The sequence below is a fragment of the Salvelinus sp. IW2-2015 genome, linkage group LG32 (genome assembly GCF_002910315.2).
Source record: "Salvelinus sp. IW2-2015 linkage group LG32, ASM291031v2, whole genome shotgun sequence".
Classification (NCBI taxonomy): Eukaryota; Metazoa; Chordata; class Actinopteri; order Salmoniformes; family Salmonidae; genus Salvelinus; species Salvelinus sp. IW2-2015.
The window spans coordinates 28,312,409-28,326,867 of record NC_036871.1 but is presented as its reverse complement, the minus strand read 5'-3'; the positions used below and the strand labels follow the sequence as shown (position 1 = coordinate 28,326,867).

General features: G+C 40.5%; 1 protein-coding gene across 1 annotated transcript; it reads left to right on the top strand.

The window, feature by feature from the left end:
* The first annotated feature begins 380 nt into the window (after positions 1-380).
* LOC111956904 (homeobox protein GBX-1-like) lies at positions 381-2,868 on the top strand. The gene is made up of 2 exons (XM_023977605.3): positions 381-1,165; positions 1,816-2,868. Exons 1-2 carry the CDS (start codon positions 718-720, stop codon positions 2,328-2,330), a joined length of 963 nt encoding a protein of 320 aa, XP_023833373.1. The 5' UTR covers positions 381-717; the 3' UTR covers positions 2,331-2,868.
* The last annotated feature ends 11,591 nt before the right edge of the window (positions 2,869-14,459 follow it).

The window sequence follows — 14,459 nt, the reverse complement described above, 5'->3', positions numbered from 1 at the left end:
CGATGCCATACATCCCAACATTTCAACAAAAGCACCGTTGTTTTATGTCATCCCTTGAATCCAAAGTAATTGCTTATCATCAATCAAAATTAATAATAGCTGATTGGGTTGGTGTGGTCAACGATTATAGAAGGGTAAGGGCTGAAGCAGTCTCTCACATCGCTTCCAGTCAATGTGGACCTGGCAAATGGGGTGGAGGGCTGGGGGGACACGTCTATTCGGTATCCACTGGGAAACTACCGCCTCTCGAGGCGGCCAAAAAGTCCGACACTGAAAAAGGAAATGAAGCGTAATTTGAGGAAGATGGATGAGTCCCCAGGGTACACCCCCTTTCATTCCTCTTGTATTGCAGATGATAAGCTAGGGCTCTCGCTCTCTCTCTCTCAGTGTGCGTGCGTGTGTGCCTGTGCGTGTGGGAGAGAGCCCATTGAATTGAAGTGAGAAAGAAGTGGAGGGAGGGAGAGGTAGAGGGGGAGAGCGTGTGTTTATGTCTCAGTGTGTGACAAATAGAGGGACAGGGAGTGGGCACAAAACAAGAAAGCGTCAGGTTTCAGTAAGCTTGAGGAGGTTTCGAGGAGCTGGTTAGTCAACGGGATAACATCACAGCGAAGGGACATAATAACTTCACTCGACCTTTGAATCTAAGGTTTGGCGATTTGTTGAGGGAAGGAAGGGGCGCCTGAGTCTTCGAAAAAATAAGCCACAATTTTCTTCACAATGCAGAGACCGGGCGGCCAAGGGACGGCGTTTTCGATCGACTCCTTGATAGGAACTCCGCAGCCTCGGCCGGGACACCTGCTCTACACTGGCTACCCGATGTTTATGCCGTACAGACCCTTGATGATTCCTCAATCTTTATCTCATTCACATTTGCCGTCTGGCATACCTCCTTTGGCGCCGTTGGCATCTTTCGCTGGACGTCTTACCAACACATTCTGTGCGAGTTTGGGACAGGGGATGCCGTCCATGGTGGCTCTCACGACAACACTGCCGAGTTTCTCGGATCCGCCGGATAGTTTCTATCCTCCCCAAGAGCTCCCCGGACCTCGGTTAAGCGCCGACCCCGGACCTCGGAGACAAGAGAGCCCCCACTCAGATGATCTGCATGGAAGAGAAAAGGGGTCGGACTTACTCAACTTCTCGGAAACTTTTCAAACTATGCCAGGTAAGCCCCAGTCACAGTGTCCATACGTTTCCGTTAGATTGGCACGTTGAGACCTAAATACGTAAAACGCGCAAACGTCATCCAAATTAGAGTTTGGACTGGACTGCATAGACATTTAGCAACAGAAAAATACACTCTGAGTGCTGAGCATAAAGTTACACGCAGTTTATCCAAGGCAAATATGATGCTGAAATTTAAGGCACCATCCACACTTTTTAGAAGGCTGAAATTGTCATCATAACATACTATTCCACAAATACATTGTTTCATGACAAACCACACTTTCAAATGTGCAATAAGTCGAATTGTGTAGCCTAACTCAATTTTTTGAAACACTGTCTTCAATCTATTTGTTACATTAGGCATAATTGTACACATTTTTTGACTTAACGTGACATTGGCCAATGTTACGTTAATAGAGGTGTTATAAATGGCACTATAGGCCTACTCATTTCTTTTTACGAAAATACCGCAGAATACGAACTCTCCAACATGCCTATTCCATTTTCATTTTAGAGGCCTATGTGGCCAAGACAATGTCTCTGAATTTCTAAAGAGATAAAAGCCTAATTTGCATTTGTGAGGTAAACGTGTAGGCTGAACATAATTGGTTGTAATATATGTTGTCTTTCTTCATTGTCACTTTTTAGGTGAGACTAAATTGTACAGCTCTGACGATGAGAAGTTTGACCTGAAATCAGCAGACGCAGTTTGCAGTGACCGAGATGACAGCTCTGCCGTCGACAGCGAGAACGAAAGCTTCTCCGATGGGAACAACTGTGGTTCTTTATCCCAAAAGAGTAAACTAAAACCCGGGTCACAGGAAGCGTTACCACCAGGAAGCTCAGCAGGAAAGAGCAGAAGGAGACGGACAGCTTTTACAAGCGAGCAGCTACTTGAACTTGAGAAGGAATTTCATTGTAAAAAGTACCTTTCGCTCACCGAACGCTCTCAAATAGCACACGCACTTAAATTGAGCGAGGTGCAGGTCAAAATTTGGTTCCAGAATCGTAGGGCCAAATGGAAAAGAATCAAAGCGGGAAACGTCAATAACAGGTCGGGAGAGCCTGTGAGAAACCCCAAAATTGTGGTCCCCATTCCAGTGCACGTCAACAGGTTTGCCGTGAGGAGTCAACACCAACAGATAGAGCAAACAAGGCCATGATGAACTATCCTGGCCTAAACTTTAAAAAAGAAACGGACATTAATTCTGACAAAAGAAAGTTCTGGGTTGTTAAATGCATGAAGCACAAAAAGGGATGGAATTTTTTGGTCAGCAAGATTACTTTTTACATCCCAAGAGACATAATGTCCGATCAACTTGACAACATAGGATATCATGTTATCGCTTGGCAGATTAATTAATTTGTCAAATGTGATATCATGTTTTATTTATTGTTTGTACATTTGTAAATATTATATGTGTCGGGTGACACAGACAGCCACTATGAAATGAGATTGTAAACATTATTTTCTAAAATATTTATATCTAGGGCCGATAAATGTTCTGTTTATTATCTGCATGTGCTTCATTCGGTGAAGCTATTTCAAACTTGTCGTATTTGGTATCGTTTCGTTGATCACATTTTGCATGTACTTTACAAAGTTTTAATTTATGGTAGGCTACTGTAAGATCTGCATTCGCCAGCTGTTTGTGAGAGAAAAAAAATATGTGAAGAAAAATAAATAACCAAACAAGGAAATACTGTAAAGTATATTGACTTAATAAATCAATTTATATTAAAGGTATGTATCTAAATGCATTATTATTGCTGTTTTAGCTATAGTTTTAGAGATGGTGATTTGTGCTTTATATATAGCATCTGTCTGCTCTCAGAAAATTAACAGTGAGCTCTCTTTCTATAGAATATCTTTTCCTCGCATTCATTAAGTAAAATACCATTAGGCTATTACATGACACTGTATTTTAATAGCCTACTAAAACTTGAGGTGAACTATAACAATAAACAAATAATACAACAATTTGGAATAATATAATTGATAATTGATTATAATACGCATATTCATAATAGTTATGGAAATTCTCATTTATTATCTCAATCTCAAAAGTTGCTTTGCTTTGTAAAATAGGCATTAATAATCTGATATTATTGATTTCAGATAGTAAGTAAATAAAACGTCTGTATTGTATACCTATGTAATATCTGGCATGAATATGAAGACATTTTTCACTGTAGGCCTGGATGAGTTCGCAATGTAGTGATATTGTAGGTCTTGAAAAAATACAAACGTGTCTCCTATCGTGAGTGGATTAGCTACATAATTGGACGACTGATACTAATGAATACTAAATCATATTCCACTTCACCTACTGTATGCAAAGTCCAGCAGTTCGCCCTATCTAGGCGTTGATAATATACATTCAATGAAGGTTCTCATTAAGCAGACAGAGATAAAGGAGAGAACAGACGAGGGTTTTGTGACTGGAAGCAGCAGTTATCTTTAGGGGGGCATGTTGTCTCGAGGTGGAGTGATGGAGCGCCATTAGAACGGTCAAAACATAAATCCTTATTGGAGTTGAGGAGACCAGACCAGGGAGGATGAATACTGAACAGTGTGGGTGTGTATGTGTGTGTGTTTTATGTATATAAGCAACTCTCAACTCAGGAATACAGAATACATTTTCACAGCGGCAACTTCATTTAGTCGCTACAGATACATTAAACGTATTTTGATGTGTATGTAATTCATTTGGTATTCAAGTATAGATCCATTTCCATCCATTTCAAACCTAAGAGCAAGTCATACAAATAACAAATAGAATGTGAAAAAAGCTAGGAAATATTTGTTACTGGTGCACCTGTAAAATCTATGTATTTTAGGCTATATATAGGCTTGTGTCGTCGTTACTACAGGTGCTCAAAACGTTACAAAATATTTCCCCCCAGATCTTATCTCAGCAGATGTTATCTCAGGTAGACCTACTCCCTGTTCGAATAACTGATCCCACACATGTCCACGAAATTATCAAGCGCGATATTTGAGTCAATAAATTAAGCTAATTAGCGACACCTGTTTTTGCATTATGCTGTCATGTTGAAGTCAACTCAATTATGACGATAAAGATGAGGTATAACGGAAATAAGTGAAGAGATAATATGACAATATTTAAACGAAATATAATACAATATTAGCCTACTGTAAATTAAAAACAATTGCTTTGCCTAATTAATTTCTGACTTCAAATAGGCAATGCCAGAGCTGACAGTTGTGGGTCGAGGTTGAATGATTTTAGAGTCTCGACCTCCGATGACGCCAGAATGTTTGGTGTGTGTTCTAGTGCTTAGCTGCTAATTGAGGGAACAGAACAGAGTTGGCGTGGGGATGCATTGACACACCCAAGACGTTACAGTGAGCTAAGCCTATTCAAACACTATTCAAACAAAGTGGATGTCATCATGCATCATCATATGACAAAAAATATAATTTACTCTGTCAAATCACTCCTTGAAATGTTATGTGCCACTTAAGGACACAAAAGCAAAACCCTATAGGTGTATTGTTAAAATGTACTAGCTGGATGTGTATCCAGCTAGCACATTTGGTTCCTTGGACGTTGTGGGACGTTTTTGGTTTCCCATTGGGTCTGGGAACGGAGCCGTAATTGTCCTGACCAGTAAAACTGAACATTTATTAAACATTCTAAGAATGGAAGTGAACATTTTGCCTGTTCTGTGAAGGTATATTTTTAGTTTGCAGGGAGTTCTGAGAACGTTTGACTGGTTCCCTGAAAGTTTTCCTGGGAGGTCTTATTAACGTTCTGAGAACAGGAAATATAGGTTATTTGAAAGTAATGAATTAACGTTCTGAGAACATGTTTCAATAAGACTTTTAATAACACTGCTAGCTTAATTAACTGTGTTGAACTCCAAGCACAGATTAGACACATGGACATTCATTTGCTTAGGCATTAATCATGCAAACACATTTTTTATTGTGGTATGGCATCAGTGAGATTCAAACCTATGATCTTTTGTTCTATTTGTTTAAATAGTCCACTGCGCCACCAGGATGGAGCTAGCATACCATGTTTTTTTAATTCATACAAAGCTGTTCATGTTAGTCTATTCAATCAGACTCCATGTAAAAAAAAGCCAATTAGTGGGCGTGGCCAACACACCTGAGCACACTTAACAAGGTAGAGTTTTGTTGCCGCTGAGAAAGGAATGTATATGTTTTTAAATAACATTTTTTAGAAAGTTATTTAAACGTTACTAATATTTTCGTGTGGTTTTTATGGAAACTTTTCTTAATGTTCTGAGAACATAGATCCATGAGGAACCTGAAGAAAGTGTTATGCTGAAGTACTTAAAACATTTCTTAAAACCAAGGTAAACGGACATGTTCTCTGGCCCAGATCGTAGTATATGCATATAATTTACAGATTAGGATAGAAAACACTCCAAAGTTTCCAAAACTGTCAAAATATTGTCTGTGAGTATAACAAATGTATTCTGCAGACGAAAACCTGAGAAAATATAACCCGGAAGTGATAAAGAACAAATTTTAAACTGTGTTTCCTGGACCGTCTTTCTTCCATTTAAAGGGGTATCAACCAGATTCCTTTTCCAATGGCTTCCTCAGGCTGTGACCAGGCTTTAGACATAGTTTCAGGCTTTTATTTTGAAAAATGAGCGAGATGTTTCATAAGTAGTCAGGTGTCCTCTGAATGTTTCCTGCGCGCGAGAGAGGGGCTCCCCATTTTCCTTTTCTCTCTTAAAGAATAGGTTATGGTCCGGTTGAAATATTATCGATTATGTTTGTTAAAAACAACCTGAGGATTGATTATAAAAAACATTTGACATGTTTCTACGACCATTACGGATACTTTTTGGAATTTGTTGAACGGAACAAGGCTTTGGTTTTCTCAACATAATGCGCAACGCAAATGGCGTTTTTTTGTGATAAAAGTAATATTTATCGAACAAAAATAACATTTGTTGTGTAACTGGGAGTCTCGTGAGTGGAAACATCCGAAGATTATCAAAGGTAAGCGATTCATTTTATTGCTTTTCTGACTTTCGTGACCAAGCTAACCAAGCTAATATAAGGCTAGCTGTTGTAGCATTGAAAGCTACCTCCACAAAAACTTGGATTTCTTTCGCTGTAAAGTATATTTTCAAAATCTGACACGATAGGTGGATTAACAACAAAACTAAGCTGTGTTTTGGTATATTTCACTTGTGATTGCATGATTATAAATATTTTTAGTAATATTTTTTAATCTGATACGTTTGGAAATTTTCATCTTCCTTTCAAGAACGGAACAAGGCTGTAGTTTTCTCAACATAACGCGCAACCCAAATGGCGTTTTTTTTGTTATAAAGTAATATTTATCGAACAAAAATAACATTTATTGTGTAACTGGGAGTCTCGTGAGTGCAAACATCCGAAGATTATCTAAGGTAAGCGATTAATTTTATTGCTTTTCTGACTTTCGTGACCATGCTAATTTGGGGCTAGCTGTTGTAGCATTGAAAGCTACACTCACAAAAGCTTGGATTTCTTTCGCTGTAAAATATATTTTAAAAATCTGACACGATAGGTGGATTAACAACAAGCTAAGCTGTGTTTTGGTATATTTCACTTGTGATTGCATGATTATAAATATTTGTTGTAATATTTTTGCATTTGGCGCCCTGCAATTCTAGCGGTTGTTTTGGAAAGTGATCCCGTAAAAGGGATCCGTAGCGCAGAGAAGTTAAAGTGGCCAATGATTTCAAGTCTGTATATAGGCAGCAGCCTCACTGTGTTAGTGAGGGCTGTTTAACAGTCTGATGGCCTTGAGATAGAAGCTATTTATCAGTCTCTCGTTCCCAGCTTTGATGCACCTGTACTGACCTTGCCTTCTGGATGGTAGAGGGCTGAACAGGCAGTGGCTCGGGTGGTTGTTGTCCTTGATGATCTTTTGGCCTTCCTGTGACATCGGGTGCTGTAGGTGTCCTGGCGGGCAGGTAGTTTGCCCCAGGTGATGCGTTGTGCAGACCGCACCACCCTCTGGAGAGCCCTGCGGTTATGGGTGGTGCAGTTGCCGTACCAGGCGGTGATGCAGCCCGACAGGATGCTCTCAATTGTGCATCTATAAAAGTTTGTGAGGGTTTTAGGTGACAGCCACATTTCTTCATCCTCCTGAGGTTGAAGAGACGCTGTTGCGCCTTCTTCATAACAATGTTGTTGTTGGTAATCAAACCTACTGCTGTTGTGTCGTCTGTTTCTTAACATTCTCTGAATATTCTTAGAACATGCCTTTAAATAGAACCATCAGGAAACCTGCAGAAAATGTATGCAGATGTACAGAAATTCCAACAGAAGAACGTTGTTTCTTAATGTTCTCAGAACATTCTGAGAACACAACTTGAAATAGAGCCATGAGGAAACCTGTAGGAAACGTTACGCTGAAGTACTGAAATTCCCCCCTAAGAAACATATGGCTCTCAGAACATTATGTGCTAGCTGGATATCCTGCACCATTCCCATAAAGTTGTGGGAAGGTTTAATGCACAATAACCATAGGACAACCACACTCACACCAAGCTCTAAGAAACATATGGTTCTCAGAACGTTATATGCTAGCTGGGTAGGCTCACCCAATTCCGCAGATATCCTCCTCATCCTTTTCTAGTTTTCTCTCTCTCAACCCAGAGGAGTTTTTACATGGCAATTTAATGCTTGAGTCTATGGTCCATCTAAAGTGTGGTTGCCAAATTTCTAAAGGGGAGGGGGCACCTGCGGGGTAGGCTGTACAAAATATCAAGCTCTGCTGGCCTTAGTAGCCGGATGTGAGTTTGGACACTATAGGTCTCTTTGAACTGTTTCCAAATTGGGCTCTTATGATCCTGTAGCTATATTATAATATATTACTGTAGCTTAATTAATCAGCTCGCAGCAGTTCTGAACCAACACATTGCTCAAAATGGAAGGAAGAGATAGCCCAGTTAGCACATAAGGTTCTGAGAACCATATGTGTTTTAGAGCTAGGTGAGAGCATGGTGTCCTATGGTTATTTTGCATGCAATCTCCCCACAAAGTTCTATGAATGGCGCAGGATACCCAGCTTGCACAAAACGTTCTGAAAACCATATGTTTCTCAGGTGGGAATTTTAGTACTTAAGTATAATGTTTCCTACAGGTTTCCTCATGGTTGTATTTAAAGTCATGTTCTCAGAACGTTCAGAGAACATTAAAAAACAATGTTCTTCTGTGGGAACGTCAGTACTTCAGCATAACATTTTCTTCAAGTTTCCTCATGGTTCTTTTTAAAGTCATGTTCTCAGAACATTAATAAAACTTTCCATAGAAACCCACAAGAAAACATTAGTATAGTTCAAAAAACGTTCAAAGAATGTTATTTAAAAACATATACATTCCGTTCTCAGCGTCAACAAAACTCTCACTATCGTCTATCTTGTTAAGTGTGATTTTAATGAGTGCTTGTACCCTTTGAAATGGGGTCTGTTTGAATAGACAAAATTGTACAGCTTTGTATAGGTAAAAAAAAAACTAGCTGCATCCTGCTAGCTTCATTCTGGAGCTGCAGGGGACTAATTCCTTGGATAGAGAACAGAATATCATAGGTTTAAATCTCACTGATGCAATGCCACAATAAAAAAGAAACATGTTTGCATGATTAATGCCCAAGCAAATGAATATCCATGTGTCCTATCTGTGCTTGGAGTTATAAACAGTTTTAACCTTTTATTTAACTAGGCAAGTCAGTTAAGAACAAATTCTTATTTACAATGACAGCCTACACCAGCCAAACCCAGACGACGCTGGGCCAATTGTGCGCCGCCCTATGGGTCTTCCAATCACAGCCAGATGTGATGCAGCCTGGATTTGAACCAGTGACTGCAGTGACACCTCTTGCGCTGAGATGCAGTGCATTAGACCGCTGCCCCGCTCGGTAGTTAACCCAAACTAAACCAGCAGTGTTTTTAAAATTCTTATTGAAACATTTTCTCAGAACGTTATTTAATTACATTCAAATAACCTATAATTTCCATTCTCAGAAAGTTAATAAAACCTCCCAGGAAAACTTTAAGGTGGCCATACTAAAACGTTCTCAGAACCTCCCTGCAACCAAAACATGTACTTCCCAGAACAGGTAAAATCTTCACTTTAGTTCTCAGAACGGTTTAAAAAAAGTTCCGTTTTACAGGTCAGGATACTTATGGCTTCGTTCCCAGAACCAATGGGAAACCAAATGTGCCAGCTGGGAGGTCTCCACATGTCCATGAAGACTATATAATAAACTGAACTTGAGACATATCTTGATTTATAAACTAAATATTGTTTTTATTAAATATTAACCGAGTAACAAGTGGTTCAACTGTTGACATGGGCCTCAAAGCCATGGGGGGAAAGTTAATATCTTCCTTATGTCCTTTTAGGAAATAACAATCTAGATTTTAAGCTGCCGTTGAACTTCAATGATTGAAGTGGTATAATACAGTATCTGAGAACCATAGCCTATATCAAACTATAGGGCTAAGGTAAAGTAAATGCACGGTTTAAGCCTGCTGTTGGTTTTGGCAATGATATTTGTATCAAAAGCCCAACTGCATAGCTTGGCTAACGAAGGGCATGAGTGGCATTGCCATCTGACCAACCATGACAATGTGAAGTCATTTGTTATTGTCCACTTCATGCATCAAGATTGTGACACTGGGATGGTGATATAAGGATTAATGTTGTCAGGAGCAAGTGATGGAGGTTTTATTATGGTCTTAAAAGAGAGCTGACGAATGCTGGATGTCAAGTAGATTACTTAGTACCAGAGTGTTATGGCTATTTTAGACTAGGTGAACTTATACACAATTAAAGTACAATGACATATTCCCAGCTGTAATACTGCAGTTGTTGCAAGAGAAACTGTAATTGTACATGAGAATAAATAAGGAGAACATAGCCAAATTGCTTACACCATTCATTGTAGTATTGTACTGAGTATAATACAATTATTTTTACATTGATGCCATAGTACGTATGCCTAAACACAGCCCCCTAACTGAGACACATTATACATTTTCTTGAGATCTAAATTTAGTTAAAATACTTTCCTTGCTAGAGAGCTGCGTGGCAAGACAGAGAGACCATCCCATCCCTCACAGTGAGTGTAGAAACAGTATTATACACGGACCTGAGGCCTGTCTAACCTCTTGTCTTGGGAGGGTCTGCATGCTGGAAGCCCCCTTCACATCTTCAACAGTGATGTATGAAATGTATGTATGAAATCTGCGCCTATATTTTCCTAAATAGCCGCGCATAGAGAGCCAGGCCATTCCATCCCATACCCGTGCCCAGACGAAAGCTCTGACTTCCTGGGAGAGTCTGCATGCAGGACATCCCCCTCTCCATCTCCAAGCGTGATGTATGGGCAGATGCATCAAATCGCACAAGATAAACAAGCGCTGAGTTTCATCAGGGCCATCATAGCTTTAATTTGGCTGCCTAATGAGTCAGATCTAGTGGCGGAGATAAGAGTTGTCAGAGGCCTGGCTCTAATGAATTTCTTGCCACTTGTAATCAAGGTTGCCTGTCTGAGGGGGGATGATTAATGGAACCCTGGAGGATTCCCTCGGCCCTCAGCCTTCATTACAGCTAATGCATTCTCAGGCAAATTAACAGCGGAGAAACTAAATGCATGAACACGAGCCAAGGGGGGCAGAGAGAGAGATGGAATGAGAGGGTAGAGAGAAGGAAGAAGAGGGAAGGGAGAAAGAATGGGAGAGGGAGGGATGGGTGAGAGAGTTGAAGAAGGAAAGAGCCAAGAACGGGGAGAGAGAGATATGGAGAAAGAGAAAGCGAGAAGGAGATGAAGAGAAGGGGAAAGGTACAAAGGGAAGAGAGAGATGGAGAGAGGAAGGGAGAGAGAGAGGGAGAGACGCTGAGATACTCTGGTTAGCGACATTTCTCCACACTCATATGGAGATGAGTGTGGAGAAATAGTTATGAGTGGTCAGGTCCGAAGAGGCATGGATATTACTGCTGGTCACGTATGATGGAGGGGGAAATCATGAATGGTTATTCAGGAGGTTGTCAGGAAGGACAGAGTAAAGGAGAATGGGGTAAGGTGAGACATGTTTACATTCAGCATCATTCCATCCAGGGACATATAGTATTCTTTCTAACAAAGATATCTACCTATATTTCAGGATGTGGTGTATCCCTGGAAATGATCAGAATTCATCTAAACATTACCGTTTTGAAAACATAGCATTTCCAAAAAAAGTGGTCTCCTGACACAACTTACCCCAGGTATGGGGTTCATCTAAATATTACCACTACCTTTTAGAAAACCATGTCTATCTTTATTTCCCAAGTACAAGTCAACACAATCACAAATGCTTTTTAGTCTTTTAGTAATTGTAAGCATCTTTTAACACAGGCTTAACACCTAACAAACACTGTACTTTTTATTAACACTTGCCATTTTGTACCTCATAATGGCTTGCATTACGCCTGGAAAGAAAACATTTCAATTGGCTCAACTTACCCCAATGTCACGCCCTGGCTATAGAGAGGCTTTCATTCTCTATTTTGGTTAGGCCAGGGTGTGACTAGGGTGGGCATTCTAGTTTCTTTATTTCTATGTTTTCTGTTTCTATGTTTTGGCCAGGTATGGTTCTCAAACAGGGACAGCTGTCTATCGTTGTCTCTGATTGGGAATCATACTTAGGCAGCCTGTTTTTCCACCTTAGTTGTGGGTAGTTGTCTGTGTTAGTGGCCTGTATAGCCCTAGTCAGCTGCACGGTCGTTTTTGTTGTTTCTTGTTTTTGTTGGCGACATTCATAAATAAAAAGAAATGTACACTTACGACGCTGCACCTTGGTCCATTCCATACGACGATCGTGACACCCAAGGTAAACAATTTGACTATTAGCCCACAAAGGATGCACATATTGAAGCATATAGAGACCCCAACTTATGTATAGGACAGTCTTAAAATGATCTACTTTGGTTTAGATAAGCATCATAAAACCTCTTAACACAATACATTAATTTGACTTAATGAAAATCTGTTTTTTGGACCTAACTTGCTTATCACTTTGTCCATGTGGTTTCTTCCTTCACAGACTCCCATGAAATGATGACYTCTTCCTAAATATTTGATCAAATTATACATTTTGTGTATGGTTTCCTAGAAACAAGGTTGGCTCAACTTACCCCACTCTCCCCTATGAATACCCATGGTAAGTGGTCAGGAAGATAGATATAATTACTGGTCAAAGTGGAAATGGTTTAGCTTGGTTTGTGCTGTCTTGTCAATTCCTATGGTCATTGGCCCAAACAGCCTAGTCGGCTCAGGGATTCAAACCAGTGACCTTTCGGTTACTGGCCAAACGCTCTTAACCGCCAGGCTACCTGCTGCCCTAGGTGAAAATGTACAGTGCATTCGGAAAGTATTTCAGACACCTTGACTTTTTTCACATTTTGTTACGTTACAGCCTTATTCTAAAATTGATTACATTGTTTTTTCCCCGAATCACTCACACAATACCCCATTATTATAAAGCAAAAACAGATTTTTTTTGCAAATCTATAAAAAATTCCAACTGAAAGGTGTTAAAGTACCTTTGGCAGCGATTACAGCCTTGAGTCTTCTTGGGTATGACGCTACAAGCTTGGCACATCTGCAGAGCCTCTCAAGCTCTGTCAGATTGGATGGGGAGCGTCGCTAAACAGCTATTTTCAGCTCTCTCCAGAGATGTTCGATCGGGTTCAAGTCCGGGCTCTGGCTGGGCCACTCAAGGACATTAAGAGACTTGTCTCAAAGCCACTCCTGCGTGGTCTTGGCTGTGTGCTTAAGGTTATTGACCTGTTGGAAGGTGAACTGAGAGCTCTGGAAGGTCCTGAGCGCTCTGGAGCAGGTGTTCATCGAGGATCTCGCTGTACTTTGCTCCGTTCATCTTTCCCTCGATCCTGACTAGTCTCCCAGTCCCCGCCGCTGAAAAACATCCCCACAGCATGATTCTGCCATCACCATACTTCACCATAGGAATTTTATTGGCCAGGTGATGAGCAGTGCCAGGTTTCCTCCAGACGTGATGCTTGGCTTTTAGGCCAAAGAGTTCAATCTTGGTTTCATCAAATCAGAGAATCTTGTTTCTCATGGTCTGAGAGTCCTTTAATTGCATTTTGGCAAACTCCAAGTGGGCTGCTCTGCCTTTTACTGAGGAGTGGCTTCCGTCTGGCCACTCTACCATAAAGGCCTGATTGATGGAGTGCTGCAGAGATGGTTGTCCTTCTGGATGGTTCTCCCATCTCCAAAGAGGAACTCTGGAGCTCTGTCAGAGTGACCATTGGGTTCTTGGTCACCTCTCTAACTAAGGCCCTTCTCCCCCGATTGCTCAGTTTGGCCGGGCGGCCAGATCTAGGAAGAGTCTTGGTGGTTCCAAACGTCTTCCATTTAAGAATGATGGAGGCCACTGTGTTCTTGGGGACCTTCAATGCTGCAGACATTTTTTGGTACCCTTCCCCAGATCTGTGCCTCGACACAATCCTGTCTCGGCGCTCTATGGTCAATTCCGTCGACCTCATGTCTTGGTTTTTACTCAGACATGCACTGTCAACTGTGGGACCTTATATAGACAGGTGTGTGTGTGTCTTTCCAAATCATGTCCAATCAATTGAATTAACCACATGTGGACTCCAATCAAGTAGAACATCTCAAGGATGATCAATGGAAACAGGATGCACCTGAGCTTTAATTTCTGTTTATTATTTTTAATACATTTGCAAAAATGTCTAAACTTGTTTTCATTTTACCTTTATTTAACTGGGCAAGTCAGTTAAGAACAAATTCTTATTTTCAATGACAGCCTAGGAACAGTGGGTTAACTGCCTTGTTCAGGGGCAGAATGACAGATTTGTACCTTGTCAGCTCGGGGATTCGAACTTGCAACCTTTCGGTTTCTAGTACAACGCTCTAACCACTAGGGTAGGGTATTGTGGGTAGGGTATTATAGGGTATTGTGTGTTGATTGATGAGGAAAACATGTATTTAATCAATTTTAGAATAAGGCTGTAGGGTAACAAAATGTGGAAAAAGGAATACTGAATACTTTCCAAATGCATTGTATAGTTGAAAAAGGACATGTGATGTAACAGACATGAAGATGTCAAGGATCAGAGAAGACTAATGCCTAGGATGTATTTGACCCTTTCAGCACACAAAAAAGAAACAAGCATGATAACAAAGACCTATATTAGTTTATAACTGAGGCATTATGTTGGAAGTAATTAAACAGAAATTGCTCAAATAAGCTGAGGA

Excerpts from the sequence above, each read along its gene's own strand:
- LOC111956904 (XM_023977605.3), top strand. The coding sequence starts at position 718 with ATGCAGAGACCGGGCGGCCAAGGGACGGCGTTTTCGATCGACTCCTTG. Across the intron at positions 1,166-1,815 it reads AACTTTTCAAACTATGCCAG|GTGAGACTAAATTGTACAGC; the intron begins GTAAGCCCCAGT and ends GTCACTTTTTAG.